Genomic DNA, 14,117 nt, shown 5'->3' with positions numbered 1-14,117 from the left:
CATGCATTGGGAAACTCGAAGTTCTTAGCTATATGAGCAAACTTACTCTTGATCATGCAATGAGAAGGAGTTTGGATGTGCTGCCCCCAGTTTTTCCATAAAAGGTTACATAGTCTATCCTGCCTGGAAGAATCCTTACCCCTGTGGGAAATCCCCTCTTCACCAGAGGCCCTAGGGCATGTCTAATTATAAGGAATTAAGATCAGAGTTAAAGAGAAACTGCCACAAAGTCTGGAAGTGGAGAGAGGAAAACCTCTGTTTGCTTCATGAAGGAGAATTGGCTTAAGAAGTATTTTAGCATTTGGCAAAACAGAGGGAGAAGAATAGAGGTCAATGCTTCAGAGTTTTCCATTTAGTCACATGTTCCTATTTGGGATATGTGCTTAAGTGTTCTGAATCAAAGCCAAAGCACATCTATCTGCTTGCTTCTGTACAAAGGGTTAAAGCCTATCTTTAGGCTGCCTTTTTGTTGGTTTGTTTTGTTTCCAACAAAATTCTATGAACATTACAGGGAGTCAAACAGCAGCATCCAAAAAACCACAAAACACTTCTTCCAATGCTGTCCTGAAGAAATCCCTCCAGAACATTCGTAGCATATAAGCTATTCTGGCTGCTGAGTTTGTTTGTCATGAATCATCAAGATCTTTCTTTATGAAGGAAAAGATAGAACTGGCAAACATAGCATGAAAGGAAAAAACATCTGCATCTTCAGATATGCTCTTAATATGAAAGGGATGGCACATACACTTTCAAATGGTTCAGATACTAGCTAAAGCTCTCCATCGCTTTTAGCTATGTAATGATTATCCATGAAAATGCTTGTAATACAATACAGTAATTATGAGGGTAAAGTCACAGAACAATCAAATCCAGAGGCAGAAGAATTTAATCAAGAGACAGAAGGCTGTTCTCCAAAGTAAGCTGTATAGCTATGAAGCAGAGCAACTTGAGTTTGCGTGAAGTCAATTCAGAACTACAGCCTGAAAACTCAGCCATTACTTACAGGGTATGATCTGAGAGAAGGCAGCAGATCAGAGCTAGCACACAGGAGTCAGAGGAAGCTATTTACTTCACTTTGTAAATTCACTTGTGATCTGTATCCCTGTGTCCATCCTGTTCTAAGGTGTTGGAAAGGAAATAGCATGGGTTGTGGGTTCAAACTACTAGGTTGTGGGGAAAGAAAAAGTCCCCAAAAGCTTAGAATGGCTTAAATGTTTTTCCTGTTATCACAGCGGTTTACCAGCAGTTCCTGATCCACAAAGTATGGCCTCTCTGCAGATCCATCATTTGTTTCCATGTCAATAGCAAAGCAAAGGAAGATGGCATCTGCTGTCACTTCAAACACAGACAGAAAGCTGTGAGAGATCAGGCAGGCAAAAAATCCAACCAGCAACAGAGGAACCACCCATGCTTGCAACTCCCGATGGTAGTTAAATGCCATCAATCCTCCGAAAACAGTAAAACATACAACAAACACCTGTAAAGGGCAGTGACAGAGAAATGCAGCCTCATTAATCATGGAGAAATGCTTCTTAATAAAAAACCCAATCCCCCAAACACCCCAATCCAGTATTTTGACAGCACATCTCATCTGGGAAACAGTTCTGCAGTTTCTGGCATCCTGCACTTGTCGCACCTCGTGTTCAACTCCTCATGTCAATTCCAAGGGGCAGAGGCAATCTTTTACTATGTAATTACCAAACTCATTTTAATGAGAACTGTAGGAGTGGCACCAAGGATACTGATACAACTAAATCACTCTGTAAAAACTATGCAAAGGATTAAATTCCTTAAACGTTATCTTCTCTCCTGAACTCAACACTGAGTCTATTAAAGATAAGCCTTATTTACTGTAGGTATAAGAGACTCAAACCCCTGATTTTTCACTTCATTCTTACAGAACAGTACTTTTCTTACTCTTACCTTTCCTAGAAATAGGATAAAATCTCCAAAACAGCTAATGGATGCAAGTTTAGTAGAATTCTTTGCCAAAACAGAGACGGCATCCTTTGCTGATATACAAAAATTGGTCCCATTTATAGCTGTAGTTGTGTATGCATGCTGAAATGAGAGAAGAGGCAGCAAGAAAGGAAAGACTCTTAGAAACTACATTTTACTTCAGCAATGCAAAGCCTTAAATTCTATTCAGAAATACAGTCTTTATGAATGTAAAAGTATTTTGCATAATACAAAGTTCTCTACCCTATTTTTTGTTGATGAACACAAGTACCACAAAACACTTACCTGGAGTCACACTACCCAAATTTCCTTGCTTGTTTTCTATCAATCTACCACCAAGACTGCTGGCAGACTGTGGAGGTGGAACAATCAAGATATGTAGTTGTAAAGTCATTGAAAAATTGATGACTTAAAAGCTTTTCTATGTGCCCCTTTCAAACTATTCATATGCTACTTAAATTCAAACTTATGCCTATAGCCATAAAACAAACTCATTTGGGAAATTACTGGAAAAGAACAGCTAAAGGATCCTGGTCCAGACCAGGAAGTGCTATGTCCCACACACAGATTTCAACAGACATCAGTTTACTGATGTACTAGAGAATTTTACATGATTTCTCTTTGTGGAAACCTGCCAAGACAGGTGGGGAGGACAGAATATTTACTTCAACGGACTGGATTATTTTAGCAGTTGTTGTGCATAACCTGACATATACGTCCCACTTACGGAACTCCTCAAGAAGACTGAAACTGTGTCCAAAATATCAGCTGAGAAAAACAGCATTCAAGACACCTGAAATGTGTGCTGATCTTTACCAGCAAGTCTCACGAGCAGTTTCTCTTTACTCAAAATATAAAAAGGTGCATTATGCATCAAAACCAGATTAGTACAGTCAGTAAGAACCACGGTGTGCAACGGATTACTGTTCGGAAGGAATTTATATACCCAAATGTGTACTTGTTCCTTAGATTATATATATTATATATATATATTCCTTATATATATAATATATAATATTATATATATTAATATATATATTATATTTTTTATATATATATATTCCTTATATTATATATATAAATACCTATAACTGGTCTGCTGAAAATCAATTATATGACCCACTGCAAAACACTTCCTGGTTTTCTTACTTACAAGTTAAAATAAGCTACCTGAAGGCAGAGAAAATCTATTTCTGCAGAGGCCAGTTTTACCCCACAGCAATTTCTGGAACATACTGTAATGCAGCAAAGCTGTATTAACTTAAAATAACACAGAGAAAGAAAGACATTAAATGTGGTCAAAGATCCCTTGTCTTTTTATTGTGGATATTATTTTATGTATGACAAAGGGTTTTTTCTTTCTCTCATAGTAAGCAAAAAAAGAGCAGAAGTAAAGAGCGATATCCTGTATATATTGTACTTACGAAGTAGTAACTACATCCATAGATGGGAGAAGTGTCAGTAAAAACCATGGATTTATTGCCTACTCTAAGAAAAATCGAAGACTCCACTGAACTCTACAGAAACACATCGAGTATCTGCATAAAAATTCGTTTAAACAAGCAAGCTCACTTCATTCCTAAATAGGAAAAAATGTTTTCTGTGCTAGCTCCCATTTATACTGACACTGCTCCTTTTCCCAGGGAAACATGAATAGACCCACCTTTATAACATGATGGGAGTTAAGACTGTGTCATCATTCCATTAACAGACCCAGAGCTGAGACACAAGGTGCAAAAGGGTTATCTAAGTTTGTTTCTGTCCCTTAAGAATTCAATTCACAGAGCAGATCCTGATCTGGTGCAGTCACTACAAGTCTGGCCAATAAATGAAACAGAGATCCTATATTCATTATAAATAGTCCTGTTTTAAAAATGAAAAAGAATGCTGAAAATGCACGTGCACTTGTTCAAACATTGTTTCCAAACTTAAAATAAATATCCATTTGTTTGCATTCTTGAATTAGTCACTTTGGTATCCAAAGAATGTGTAATGAAAAGAACTGCTGATATTTATTAACTAGAACAGTTATCTAGGGAAGACTGAAAATAATACTGGAGACTGAGCACAGTGGTTTGGTGTATTACAGACCAGTTGGTGGAAAAAAAAAAAGGCATTGATAACAATGACAACTTCAACAAATCATGGAAGTAACAGCTAGTCATAACATCTACACAAGAAAGCAGGCAGGTAATAATGTTATAGAAGGAATAGCAGGCAGAAAGGAATGAACTGCTGAACACTACAAACCTGACACAGGTGAAGTAAGAATGTTGCTAGTACAAGGTGAAGACCTAACCAAGTGATCTCTGAGCAAAATATACCTTCCTGAGGTTGGACGGTTTCCTGTTTGGCCTAGACTGCCTCTCCATCTACTTTTCTCCCAGTTCCCATGCAGACCCCATACCCTGGTCCCATCCCACCACACTGAAATCTACACATTCTCACTAAGAAAATACACCTCTGACATTGAAGCAAATGTGTGTTTCCATGAAACCTGCACAGACATGAGCTCAAATGATTTCTCACCCACCAGAGCACACCTAACACACACAGCTGTTACCAGTATTTGCAAATAATTCTGGGGTTTGTACTAGGAAGCTTAGATATCCTGTTAATTTTGCAGTGGCAGGGTAGGGGCAAGAACCTAATCCCCTTCAAAGTAAAGACAGTTCCAAAGGCTAAGATAGTGGACCATGGTCAGTTAAGAAGATGCTATTATTTAGAAACAGGCTATTTAGATGTGGGTTTCTACAGAACATCTTCCCTCTTCCCATGCACAAAAGATTCAGTGAACTTGAAAATGTTTTGAGAGAAAGGCAGCAGGAATGATCCAAAAGGTATGGAATGTCTTCTGTCTGGGGAACAACTGAGTACACCAGGCTCTTCTGTCTGGAAAAGAGATGACTGAAGGAGCATGCAGGAAGAAGGCTACAAAATCATGAGAGATGCAGAGGGTAGGGAGGGTTAGATGGCTCACTGCTTCTTCCAGCACAAAGGCTAGGCAGGAGCAGGAAGTAGTAAGAGCCAAATTTGGAAACAGATATTTCTCTTCACTGTAAGTCTGTAAGCTGTGAACTGCTGGTAAAAGGATTCTTTAGCTGCTGTTAAGTACACATAAGCTCAAGTGGGACTGGGAGAGTTCAGGGAAAAGGAATCCACTGAGTTAGTAAACACACAGAAAAGATCAAGTGGTCCCTAGGCTGGAAACAGATATATAGGGAAATATACTCTTGTCCTATCTGAGCGTTCACTCACAGCCACTGTGGGAGATGGGATACTGAGCTGGATGGAGATTCAGCCTGGCTATTATGTTTAATGAATTGATGTTTTACAATGGTAGTATCTGCTACAGTGACAAGCAAGTAATAATGGCACTGGTAGCACACCACTGATCAGAAAGCATGGGAGACAGTGGTCCAGGATCAGTCTTTCCCCTTGCACCAGTGGGCTAGTACTGTATCACCACCTTTGTGAAGAACACAAGCCTCCTCTGGCTGGGAGCCTGGGAACTAGATACAAGTTTCTCAGTGTCAGGATGAATAAATAAGGAATGTGAATGTTTATGTATTTCCAAATACCACAGTATGCAAAAAAACTCTGTTTAAAGAATACATCCTTCTGTGCCTCACAACACAGAATGTCAAGGGTCTTGGAAAAACTGACCTGCTGGTTTCATGAGAAAGGCACTGTGGCTTAGATCCAGGCCATGAGTTCCCCAATTGTTGAGAATAATTGCTATTTTGTGTAATGACTGAATTCAGTCCTCCACTCTAAGACTTGCTTTAATAAAATGGGTTTGGGGAAGAAAGGTCTCACACACCACTTCAGCTTTTCCTACTCTGTTGGTGTTTTCAGACTTACCTGATTTTGTTGCTGCCCACCCTCTCTGGGGCTGCCCTGCCTGGACAGCTACAGCCAGTAGTGTCTTGGCTTGCAAGTGTCCCAGCTGTCCCCGGAATCCCCTCAGGAAACAAAATCCAGTGGCAGCAAGAGGCATTGATGTTTCTGTGGCTGCTCTATGGCAGTTAGCGACCTGGTGAGAAAGCTGCAGCTTGTTCCTCAGACAGTGGTGGGAAATTACAGCAACATGGGCCTGTGAGGCCTCACTGAAGAGATCAGGACATGAAAGACTGGAAGGGACTCTCTCAGCCACTCCAGCTCCTGGCTATTTCAGGTTAGCACATTATACAATGTCTTAAGCGCAAAGCTCCCTCTTTAAACTGCTTAGGGGTTTTCCCTCTCTCAACCCTTATGTTTGGAGTTATTCCAGACAGTTGTCCCTCTGGTCCCTAAGAACCTTCTTCCAACTTCCAGACAAAATTTACTCATTAACAGCTTGCCCCTGCTAACGCTGACCTTGTCTTGGCTCTTCCCCCTCCCTTCTGTTTCTCTTCTTGATATACTCATAGACGGTAACTTGCTCTTACCCTTCATCTCTTAAAGTAGACACACCAGAATATTCCAGTTCCCTCTGTGAGATGAGCCTTATCACCTAACCAGCAACTTGTACAAGGGCATTTATCCCCCTCTTTCTGGTGCAAGTATTTCTTCTCATACCTTCAAAGGCTGAACCTGTCCTTTCTGCAGCCTTGTTAACTAATGGCTGTTGTCCTGTGGTTGACATACACATGGAGAATACTCTCCTCCCCCACTTCAACCAAGAAGCACACAGCTAATACAGAAACTTATTTTTGATTCTTAGGTTAACTATCATCTGTAAGAAGCCCTTCAACAGCCTCCCAAATTTTCGCAAGCAATCAAAGAAACACAAATTTCCTTTATTTCCATTCTAGCTTATATTTGTACTGTGGTCCTTTAACTTTCTTTGCTTCCTAATCTGTGTGTCATCTACTCCCTCCATGGCTATCATCCAGTGGGCAGGACAAACACAACTTTCTCCTCAGAGGGCACTTGGGTGTTCCTTTCCTGCAGCATCACACTGCTACACCTTGGCTCCATTTCAACCACAGGGCTTGGACCATAAGGATACTACTTTGAAGTGCCCATTGCACCATGATTATATCACTACTGGAGCTGCTTACATTGGCTTCTGCAGTTAGTGTGACAGTGTTCTCATCTGAGACCCCTGAAATAAAACTGAACTGAAAATTTCCAGAGAGTTGTTCACAAATTGCTCTGCTCGAATGCACTGAATTGTTGGTCATTTGCTTCACTGCATGTTATTTTCTTTCTCTCTCTCTTTTAAAATGGGATAGGGGAGAAGAGAAAGGTACCAAAGCAAGAATTAGTCAGCCGTGTTCATCTCTATCCCCTACATGGTTCAGCCCACAGAGCAAGTAAAGACCTGAGGAAATTTATTTCCTGTTATTGCATGCATAAAGCCACTAAAAGAAAAATAAATGTATTTCAAATATTATTTCACTGAAGAATAAACATTTTTGCCAACTGGATTTTCAAGATGATTGAAAATTTAGCTTAACATCTAGAAGCAATTTTGCCAGTAACATTAAAATGCAATATTGGTTTTGGGAGGAAAAAGGAGTACTTGATGGGGTGAGGCACAAATGTGTTTGGCAGTGCAGAGAAGTGTACTTTCATTAGCATGCATGGATTGTGGTTTTATCTAGGTCACTTCTCTGCAAGGCATTTAACTGCAACCTCCTGATAGGCTTCCATCCAAAGTTTAAGACCTAGCCAATTGCCAGGGATGTATGACCATTAGATAGACTTACTTCTGTTCTGTTACACTGGACAGTTGCTCACTTTCAGCGTCAGGGTCTCAGCACTGGCAAATGTAGACTATAACACACTGCTGACTGCAGTAACGCCCACCACAGGGCATGGAAGGCTACTCTGCAAGTAACCACGCTGATGAAAACACAGAAACCACAAACTGCTCAGCAACTCCTTCAGAAACCCATGTGCTGCACTTCGGAGCGGCTCACTGCCAGATGGCTGCACACAAACCCAGAGCAGACACAGGAAAGCAAACTATCCTGAAATAGATAGATTGCTTAAAGGAAAAGTCACTGCAACAAGATTGTAATGCGGAAAAAGCTGCAAGCACTTTGATGTATCAGAAGTTAAGACTACCAGTACCATTTAAGAAAGCAGGAGACAGACCTTGTAGCTCCCAAACTACATTAAAAACACGGTATATTCTTTTTATGGAAGATAAATTTCTATCTCCCAGATTTTACTGGAGATGATAGGCTCTGTTTATCTGGAACATACTGAACCCATCAGAGCCAGCAGATGAAAAATCTGTGGTAATTCTGACAAGTGTTGGCAAACAGAACTGTCAAGTAAGGATAATGACTTTATATTCACAAAGCACTTCTCATCCAGATAGAACCCAGAGTGCTTTACAATTGTTACTAATGGATTATACACACACATGAATCACTTTGCCCATGACTGAAACGGAACAGCTTTAGGAGTGAAGTGTTTAACAGCACATAGCAACACTACCCCACAGTTTAGCAAAGGATCCAGTTGCAAATCCAAAAGAAATTTAGGAAGACAGATGTAATTATCCACACTGCAATGTGTACAGGACACTGGGTTTACATTACTCCTCCTCCATCAACCACCACTGGAAATATGGCAACTGTCAGCATCTAACACAGCACTTTGTCATGATGGGAAGAGGACAAGGTGCCTTTTTGGCCCTGTTCCCATTAAATTCCAGAGAGCTGAGCAAAACTGAGCTGAGCCTACATAGAACGCACTGGTCTACAGAGTCACTTCAAGGATACATGCAACTACCAAAGTCGGTGTTAAATCCCACCTGAAAGATGGCACCTTTCCATCCATAAAGACTGAGAAGTACTCTTTGATAACATAACAGAGCACTTGGGAAGAAAGAAGCTTGCACCACATCAGCAGTGTTACTTCCTCCAGCACCTGTTTCTCATCTGCAAGCTTCCCAGAGGGAAAACAAGGGGCTCTGTTTAATCCTGCTTAAACTTGTGAATGAAGGAGCAGAAAGAATTTCAATCATCTAAGCAATATAACAACAGGTTGAAGAAAAGAGTGCATTAGTGATGGGGAAAGCTTTTGGTTTTGGGGGATTTTTTTTGGGGGGTAAGAGTTTTAGGTACTTTTATGCTTATTATTATAGTGAAAGTAATAGAATAAAAGGTAAAAATACAGTAAGGAATATTAACACACACAGTAAGTTTTGGACCAACTTTTCTAACAGCTGTTCCATATTTGAGTCATTTCAAGTCACACAAGAAGCAAAATCTGAACTAAAAAATACTTTCAAAATGGTAGAAACATCGGTACCAGCAATTTCTTAACCCCTTCCAGGCCCTACTCTCAACGCCATGTTCAAAAGCCATGTGACATTTCAAGGCTGTAGCCAGCCTCACTGATCTCAGTAAGAGCTGTTAAGAGTTTAGTACTTCAGTATATAGAATCATAGAATCATAGAATAGTTAGGGGTGGAAAGGAACTTAAGATCATCCAGTTCCAACCCCCCTGCCATGGGCAGGGACACCTCACACTAAACCATATCACCCAAGGCTTCATCCAAACTGACCTTGAACACTGCCAGGGATGGAGCATCCACAACCTCCCTGGGCAACCCATTCCAGTACCTCACCACCCTCACAGTAAAGAATTTCTTCCTTATATCCAATCTAAACCTCTGCTGTTTAAGTTTCAACCCATTACCTCTTGTCCTGTCACTACAGTCCCTAATGAATAGTCCCTCCCCAGCATCCCTATAGGCTCCCTTCAGGTACTGGAAGGCTGCTATGAGGTCTCCACGCAGCCTTCTCTTCTCCAGGCTGAACAGCCCCAACTTTCTCAGCCTGTCTTCATATGGGAGGTGCTCCAGTCCCCTGATCATCCTCGTGGCCCTCCTCTGGACTTGTTCCAACAGTTCCATGTCCTTTTTATGTTGAGGACACCAGAACTGCACACAATACTCCAAGTGAGGTCTCATGAGAGCAGAGTAGAGGGGCAGGATCACCTCCTTCGACCTGCTGGTCACGCTCCTTTTGATGCAGCCCAGGATACAGTTGGCTTTCTGGGCTGTGAGTGCACACTGCTGGCTCATGTTCATTTTCTCATCTATTCCTCTATGAAATTATCTGAGACCAATGTTACCCCTTCAGACAGATAAAACTGCTATTAAAATCTTGCAGTGTGTTCGTATTTTTCTTCTCCTCTAACCCTCACCCAAACTGCTCTGGATTTGGAGCACATGGAACACCATCATCCTTGCCAAAAAGATTTTCAAACAAACAGTTATCTAACAGCAAACAAAGTACTATGATCATTAGGTTAAACCCCCAGATGCATATAAAAGCAGAAATTCGCCTACAATAGATTAGGAAACAGGAAATCTTTAAAGGGAACGACAGCTACAATACAGCCTTCTGAAACAAAAGGAAGAACATTACAGTAATTAATTCTTCTTTTAACAAACATGTAGCATGCAACTGCTGAAGAAAATAAATACTCGGATGCTGCGTATCTCTTTGAAAGGCAGGAAGCTAAGGGGAAATGGTGACTACAAATGGAAAGCTTGGAATCAAAAGGAACTCAAAGATTCCTCATCCAGTCAGTGACCATAAGACCTACCTAAAAAAAGCTAAGCCTGGAAAATTCATCATCTAGAACCAGAAATTTCACTGCACAAGGATTTAATCTAGGCTGAACTAAGTAAAAAACTTTCTCTTCAGAGTAGTCCAAGATTAAACTTAAATTATGCACCTCCTTCAGAGGAGAAGTCAGACCCTTTATCAGCATTGTCTTGTTTACTTCACCACTACCCTCAGCAATGAGAACAAAGAACATGACAATTGGAGTCTGGAAACAGCATGAAAATCTGATTCCCTTTCACATTAAGAACACCACAGTCACCAGAGATAATGAAGGGAGACTGACAAAGAGAAAAATTAACTATGTACAGTGATGTACACAGAGCTGGAAAACGTGGATAAAAAGGATCAGGAAAAAAAGTAGAAGTTAAATATCTAAAAAACTCAGAAATCATCCATTTCAAATAAACCCTCTTTTGAAACAAAACTGCTAAGAGAACAAGATATTTATCTGTCTTTTTCATCGTGGATCATTTTCCCAGGTAAACTGATAATGGAAATCAAGCAGGAGTTCAAGTTTCTTTACTCAGTACTTTCAGGTGGAAAATACTGTATCTAGTTCAATGACACATCTCCAGATAGAGTTCTTACTTCTTCACTGCTTCCTTCCACCTGGAAATCTCTGTATTTCAGTAGTCTGTCAGACAAAGCTCAACAAAATATTGTCTTCTTCCCTACAGAAGTAGCAAGTGGCCCTCTAAAAGGGTTATCTCAAGTTTCGATAACAAGTTTCCTAAAATCTTGCACCTTGCATGTTTGTCAATTTCCTGTTTCTCTGCAACAAGTTCCATCTACACTTGAAGACTAGTTTAGTTTAGTTTAGTTTAGGTTTAGTTTAGTTGGACAGCAGAAAACTTTGGCCTGCACACACTGGATGTTGCTTTAGTCATGCTAACTATAGCTAGCATACACACACAGTTTGTAGGTATACAGATGGTTGAGTGACAGAGACGTGAGAACATACCTGGTTAAAGTATCTTAAGCAACTTTCCTGACACCAAAAGCAGAAGAAACAGCACTTGAACAGGCACTTGGCACACACACTCTCCTGCAATAAAATGAAAAGTTTGGTTACCGGACACAGAATTAGATTCAAAATTGCCATTTTTTGAAAACTTGCCTTACAGGTGACTGACTCTTCTAATAAAACATTCATTTGGGCACAAGCTATTACCTTCTGAGTTACAAGAACTGCTTTTAATTCACACCCTTTAGTATTAATGACTGATGAACTGAGCATGTCTTCTTTCTTCCTGTACATGGGAGATTCATCTCTGAGAAAAGAAAGAAAAGTGCTACAAACAGCTTTGTGAGCTAACAGCTGTTTGGAGAGCAAAGCAGGCAGGCAATTCAGTAACCCTTACAGCACTTTACAGTGATAAGGGAGTACACTGACAGTCTTCAACCTTTTTGTTTACCGAAAAACCTTCACAGTTCTGAAATGACTGGTACCTTAATGGACAACAAGAAAAGAATGGGCATAAGGCTTGCATGCAATAGAATCCCACATTGGTTTGTGCTGGAAGGGACCTTAAAGATCATCCAATTCTGACTCCCTGCCACAGGGGGTTGCCTAAATCTTCCTTTAAAATCACAGCTTTGGAGTCATGACAGCTCTTTCTCCTTGCCAAAGTGGCAGAACTAACTGCAGTGGTATGTTTCCAGCAGCAGATAAGAGATGTGGAGATGCATGAAAGACAGAAAGAAGTCAAGCACAACCAAACCAGCCCAGCTCTATTTTTTATATATTTAAAAGATGTGGTTTGGATCCTACACAAATCTCTGGAACAGTTATTATTTCATACATTCTTTCTATAAACTCCTATTACAAGGCAGATTAAATATTTTCTAGTAGATATCTTAGATGCAACAACAAAGTTCTTCCTTACCTTTACTTTTGTAAAATTTACAATGCAAAAAATTTTAAATAGAGCATTCTGCCAATTTTTTCCTTTATCCTTCATAGAAAAATTTATATATAAACACTAAATAAAGCTGGTTTATATTCACCTACCTTTTGTTTTAGGATACTATAAAGGTACAAGAGAAGAATCCTTGGTATTCTCAGTATTGTGATAAGAAATGAGCCTTTTACAGCAGTTCCTAGGTGATAGCAGAAAAGAACTGATATGGAAGACAGGACTGGGTGAGGTGGTGGGTTATTCTTGTTCCTAGAAAGAAAACCAAAGAATTTTAATGTGATTTAAAAGCGTCACTGAAGGATATATACATGGTATCTTTTCAGGATTGGGAGATTTCAATAACTAAGCCAGTATCTCTTTTCTCACTTCAACAACTCCAGTTTTCTTACTGACTTCATCTTAATGTTCACCTTAGTCCAAAGGAAAGCAGCCAAGTGTATAACTTTTATTGGATAAGTTTAATTCTTAAGCAATGACTGTTTTAGTGTATTCAGTAATGGAAAAAGATCCAGAAAAAACCTACAATGGAAAATACCAGAAGTGAATACCATCTGAGAATACTTCCTTGAACCCCTCTCTCCAGTTTCTGTCACTTCTGTTCTCCACAGTCTTTCATTCTACTGTTGTTTCTGCAAGATCTTAGGCTGAAGGAATGAATCTGCTCTTTCTGCTTTACAGATAAAAGACAAACTAGAAAAAAAAAATAGCACAAGCTTTCACATCTACAGTTGAGATCTAATATCTGCTTTTTTGATGCAATTTGGTCAACTTTTGCTTAAATGCTGTTCAGGTAATTATATCTTATTCACTGAACATGATTTGTTTTCCAAGGGAATTCCTGGTTCCTTTCTAAAGGTCAGTTTCATGTCAATCATTTACAGACAGTAGTATGACGCAGCTCTTAAGAATGTACATAAAAACCAGGAAAAGAACTTCAAGCCACTCCCCCACCTTTTTGCAAATGCTGTAAGAAAAAAAATCAATTAGATGAATGCTATAAATACCTATAAAAAGCTGTTTCAGGAGATTAACCCCTCCACCTCATCAACAGTCATAAATAGCCCTTCTATAAAGCAATTCTTCAGCAATTGGCCAAACCCTGTAAAATTTACTTAGATAACAGACCAGCAGCAACTTGGCTCAGCAGTTAAGCTCAAACCTTATATCACAAAGAAGATGTCTTGCTTTCATGAATGACTCCTTCAAAACACCTGCTATCCTGAACAGTTAATAGTTTGCACAATAAACTAAGAAATAAAAAGGCAGTGATAAGGGAGTGCCTGGTTGGGGCTAAAAAGCTCTAAAAGGATATAAATCATACACACTATATCTAGAGAGGTATCACTGTTCTATGAGAAACCTGGAGGTATCACTGCAGTTCATTCAAAACACTAAATACTTTGCAAGCAAAAAAGTTGCATTTAACTGTCTGAATATACCACATTCTTTTAAATAGGAAATTCCAGGAAAGCAGTTGCTGCATTTATTATTTTTGGTCTTACAGCTAGGGGAACACTTGGGGGATAGTGGAATTTTATACTGAATAAGGCAGTTTGTTGGGGTTGCTGTGTTAGAAGCACATATATAGCAATATAGATGAGTTATTCTATCCATATCATACTATTCTTTCCTTTTCCCTCCTACACTACCTTAGAAA

At 39.7% G+C, this 14,117-nt stretch overlaps 1 protein-coding gene across 4 annotated transcripts in view; it reads right to left on the bottom strand.

The window, feature by feature from the left end:
- Positions 1-14,117, bottom strand: part of SLC44A3 (solute carrier family 44 member 3) — a 40,670-nt gene that overhangs the window by 1,658 nt on the left and 24,895 nt on the right. For 3 of the 4 annotated variants that reach the window (XM_013128405.3, XM_031046728.2, XM_031046727.1), the window contains 4 exons: positions 12,553-12,709; positions 11,503-11,586; positions 1,924-2,061; positions 1,241-1,477 (listed from right to left, as the gene is read on the bottom strand). In XM_013128405.3, the coding sequence (XP_012983859.3) occupies positions 1,241-1,477; positions 1,924-2,061; positions 11,503-11,586; positions 12,553-12,709 (616 nt within the window). Of the gene's footprint in view, positions 1-1,003; positions 1,478-1,923; positions 2,062-11,502; positions 11,587-12,552; positions 12,710-14,117 lie in introns of all 4 variants that reach the window. The other variant, XR_004080216.2, reaches the window with a different exon arrangement.

The sequence above is a fragment of the Melopsittacus undulatus genome, chromosome 6, assembly GCF_012275295.1.
Source record: "Melopsittacus undulatus isolate bMelUnd1 chromosome 6, bMelUnd1.mat.Z, whole genome shotgun sequence".
In the NCBI taxonomy this organism is placed as follows: Eukaryota; Metazoa; Chordata; class Aves; order Psittaciformes; family Psittaculidae; genus Melopsittacus; species Melopsittacus undulatus.
The sequence above is the reverse complement of the archived record's forward strand: the minus strand, read 5'-3'. Positions and strand labels throughout refer to the sequence as shown.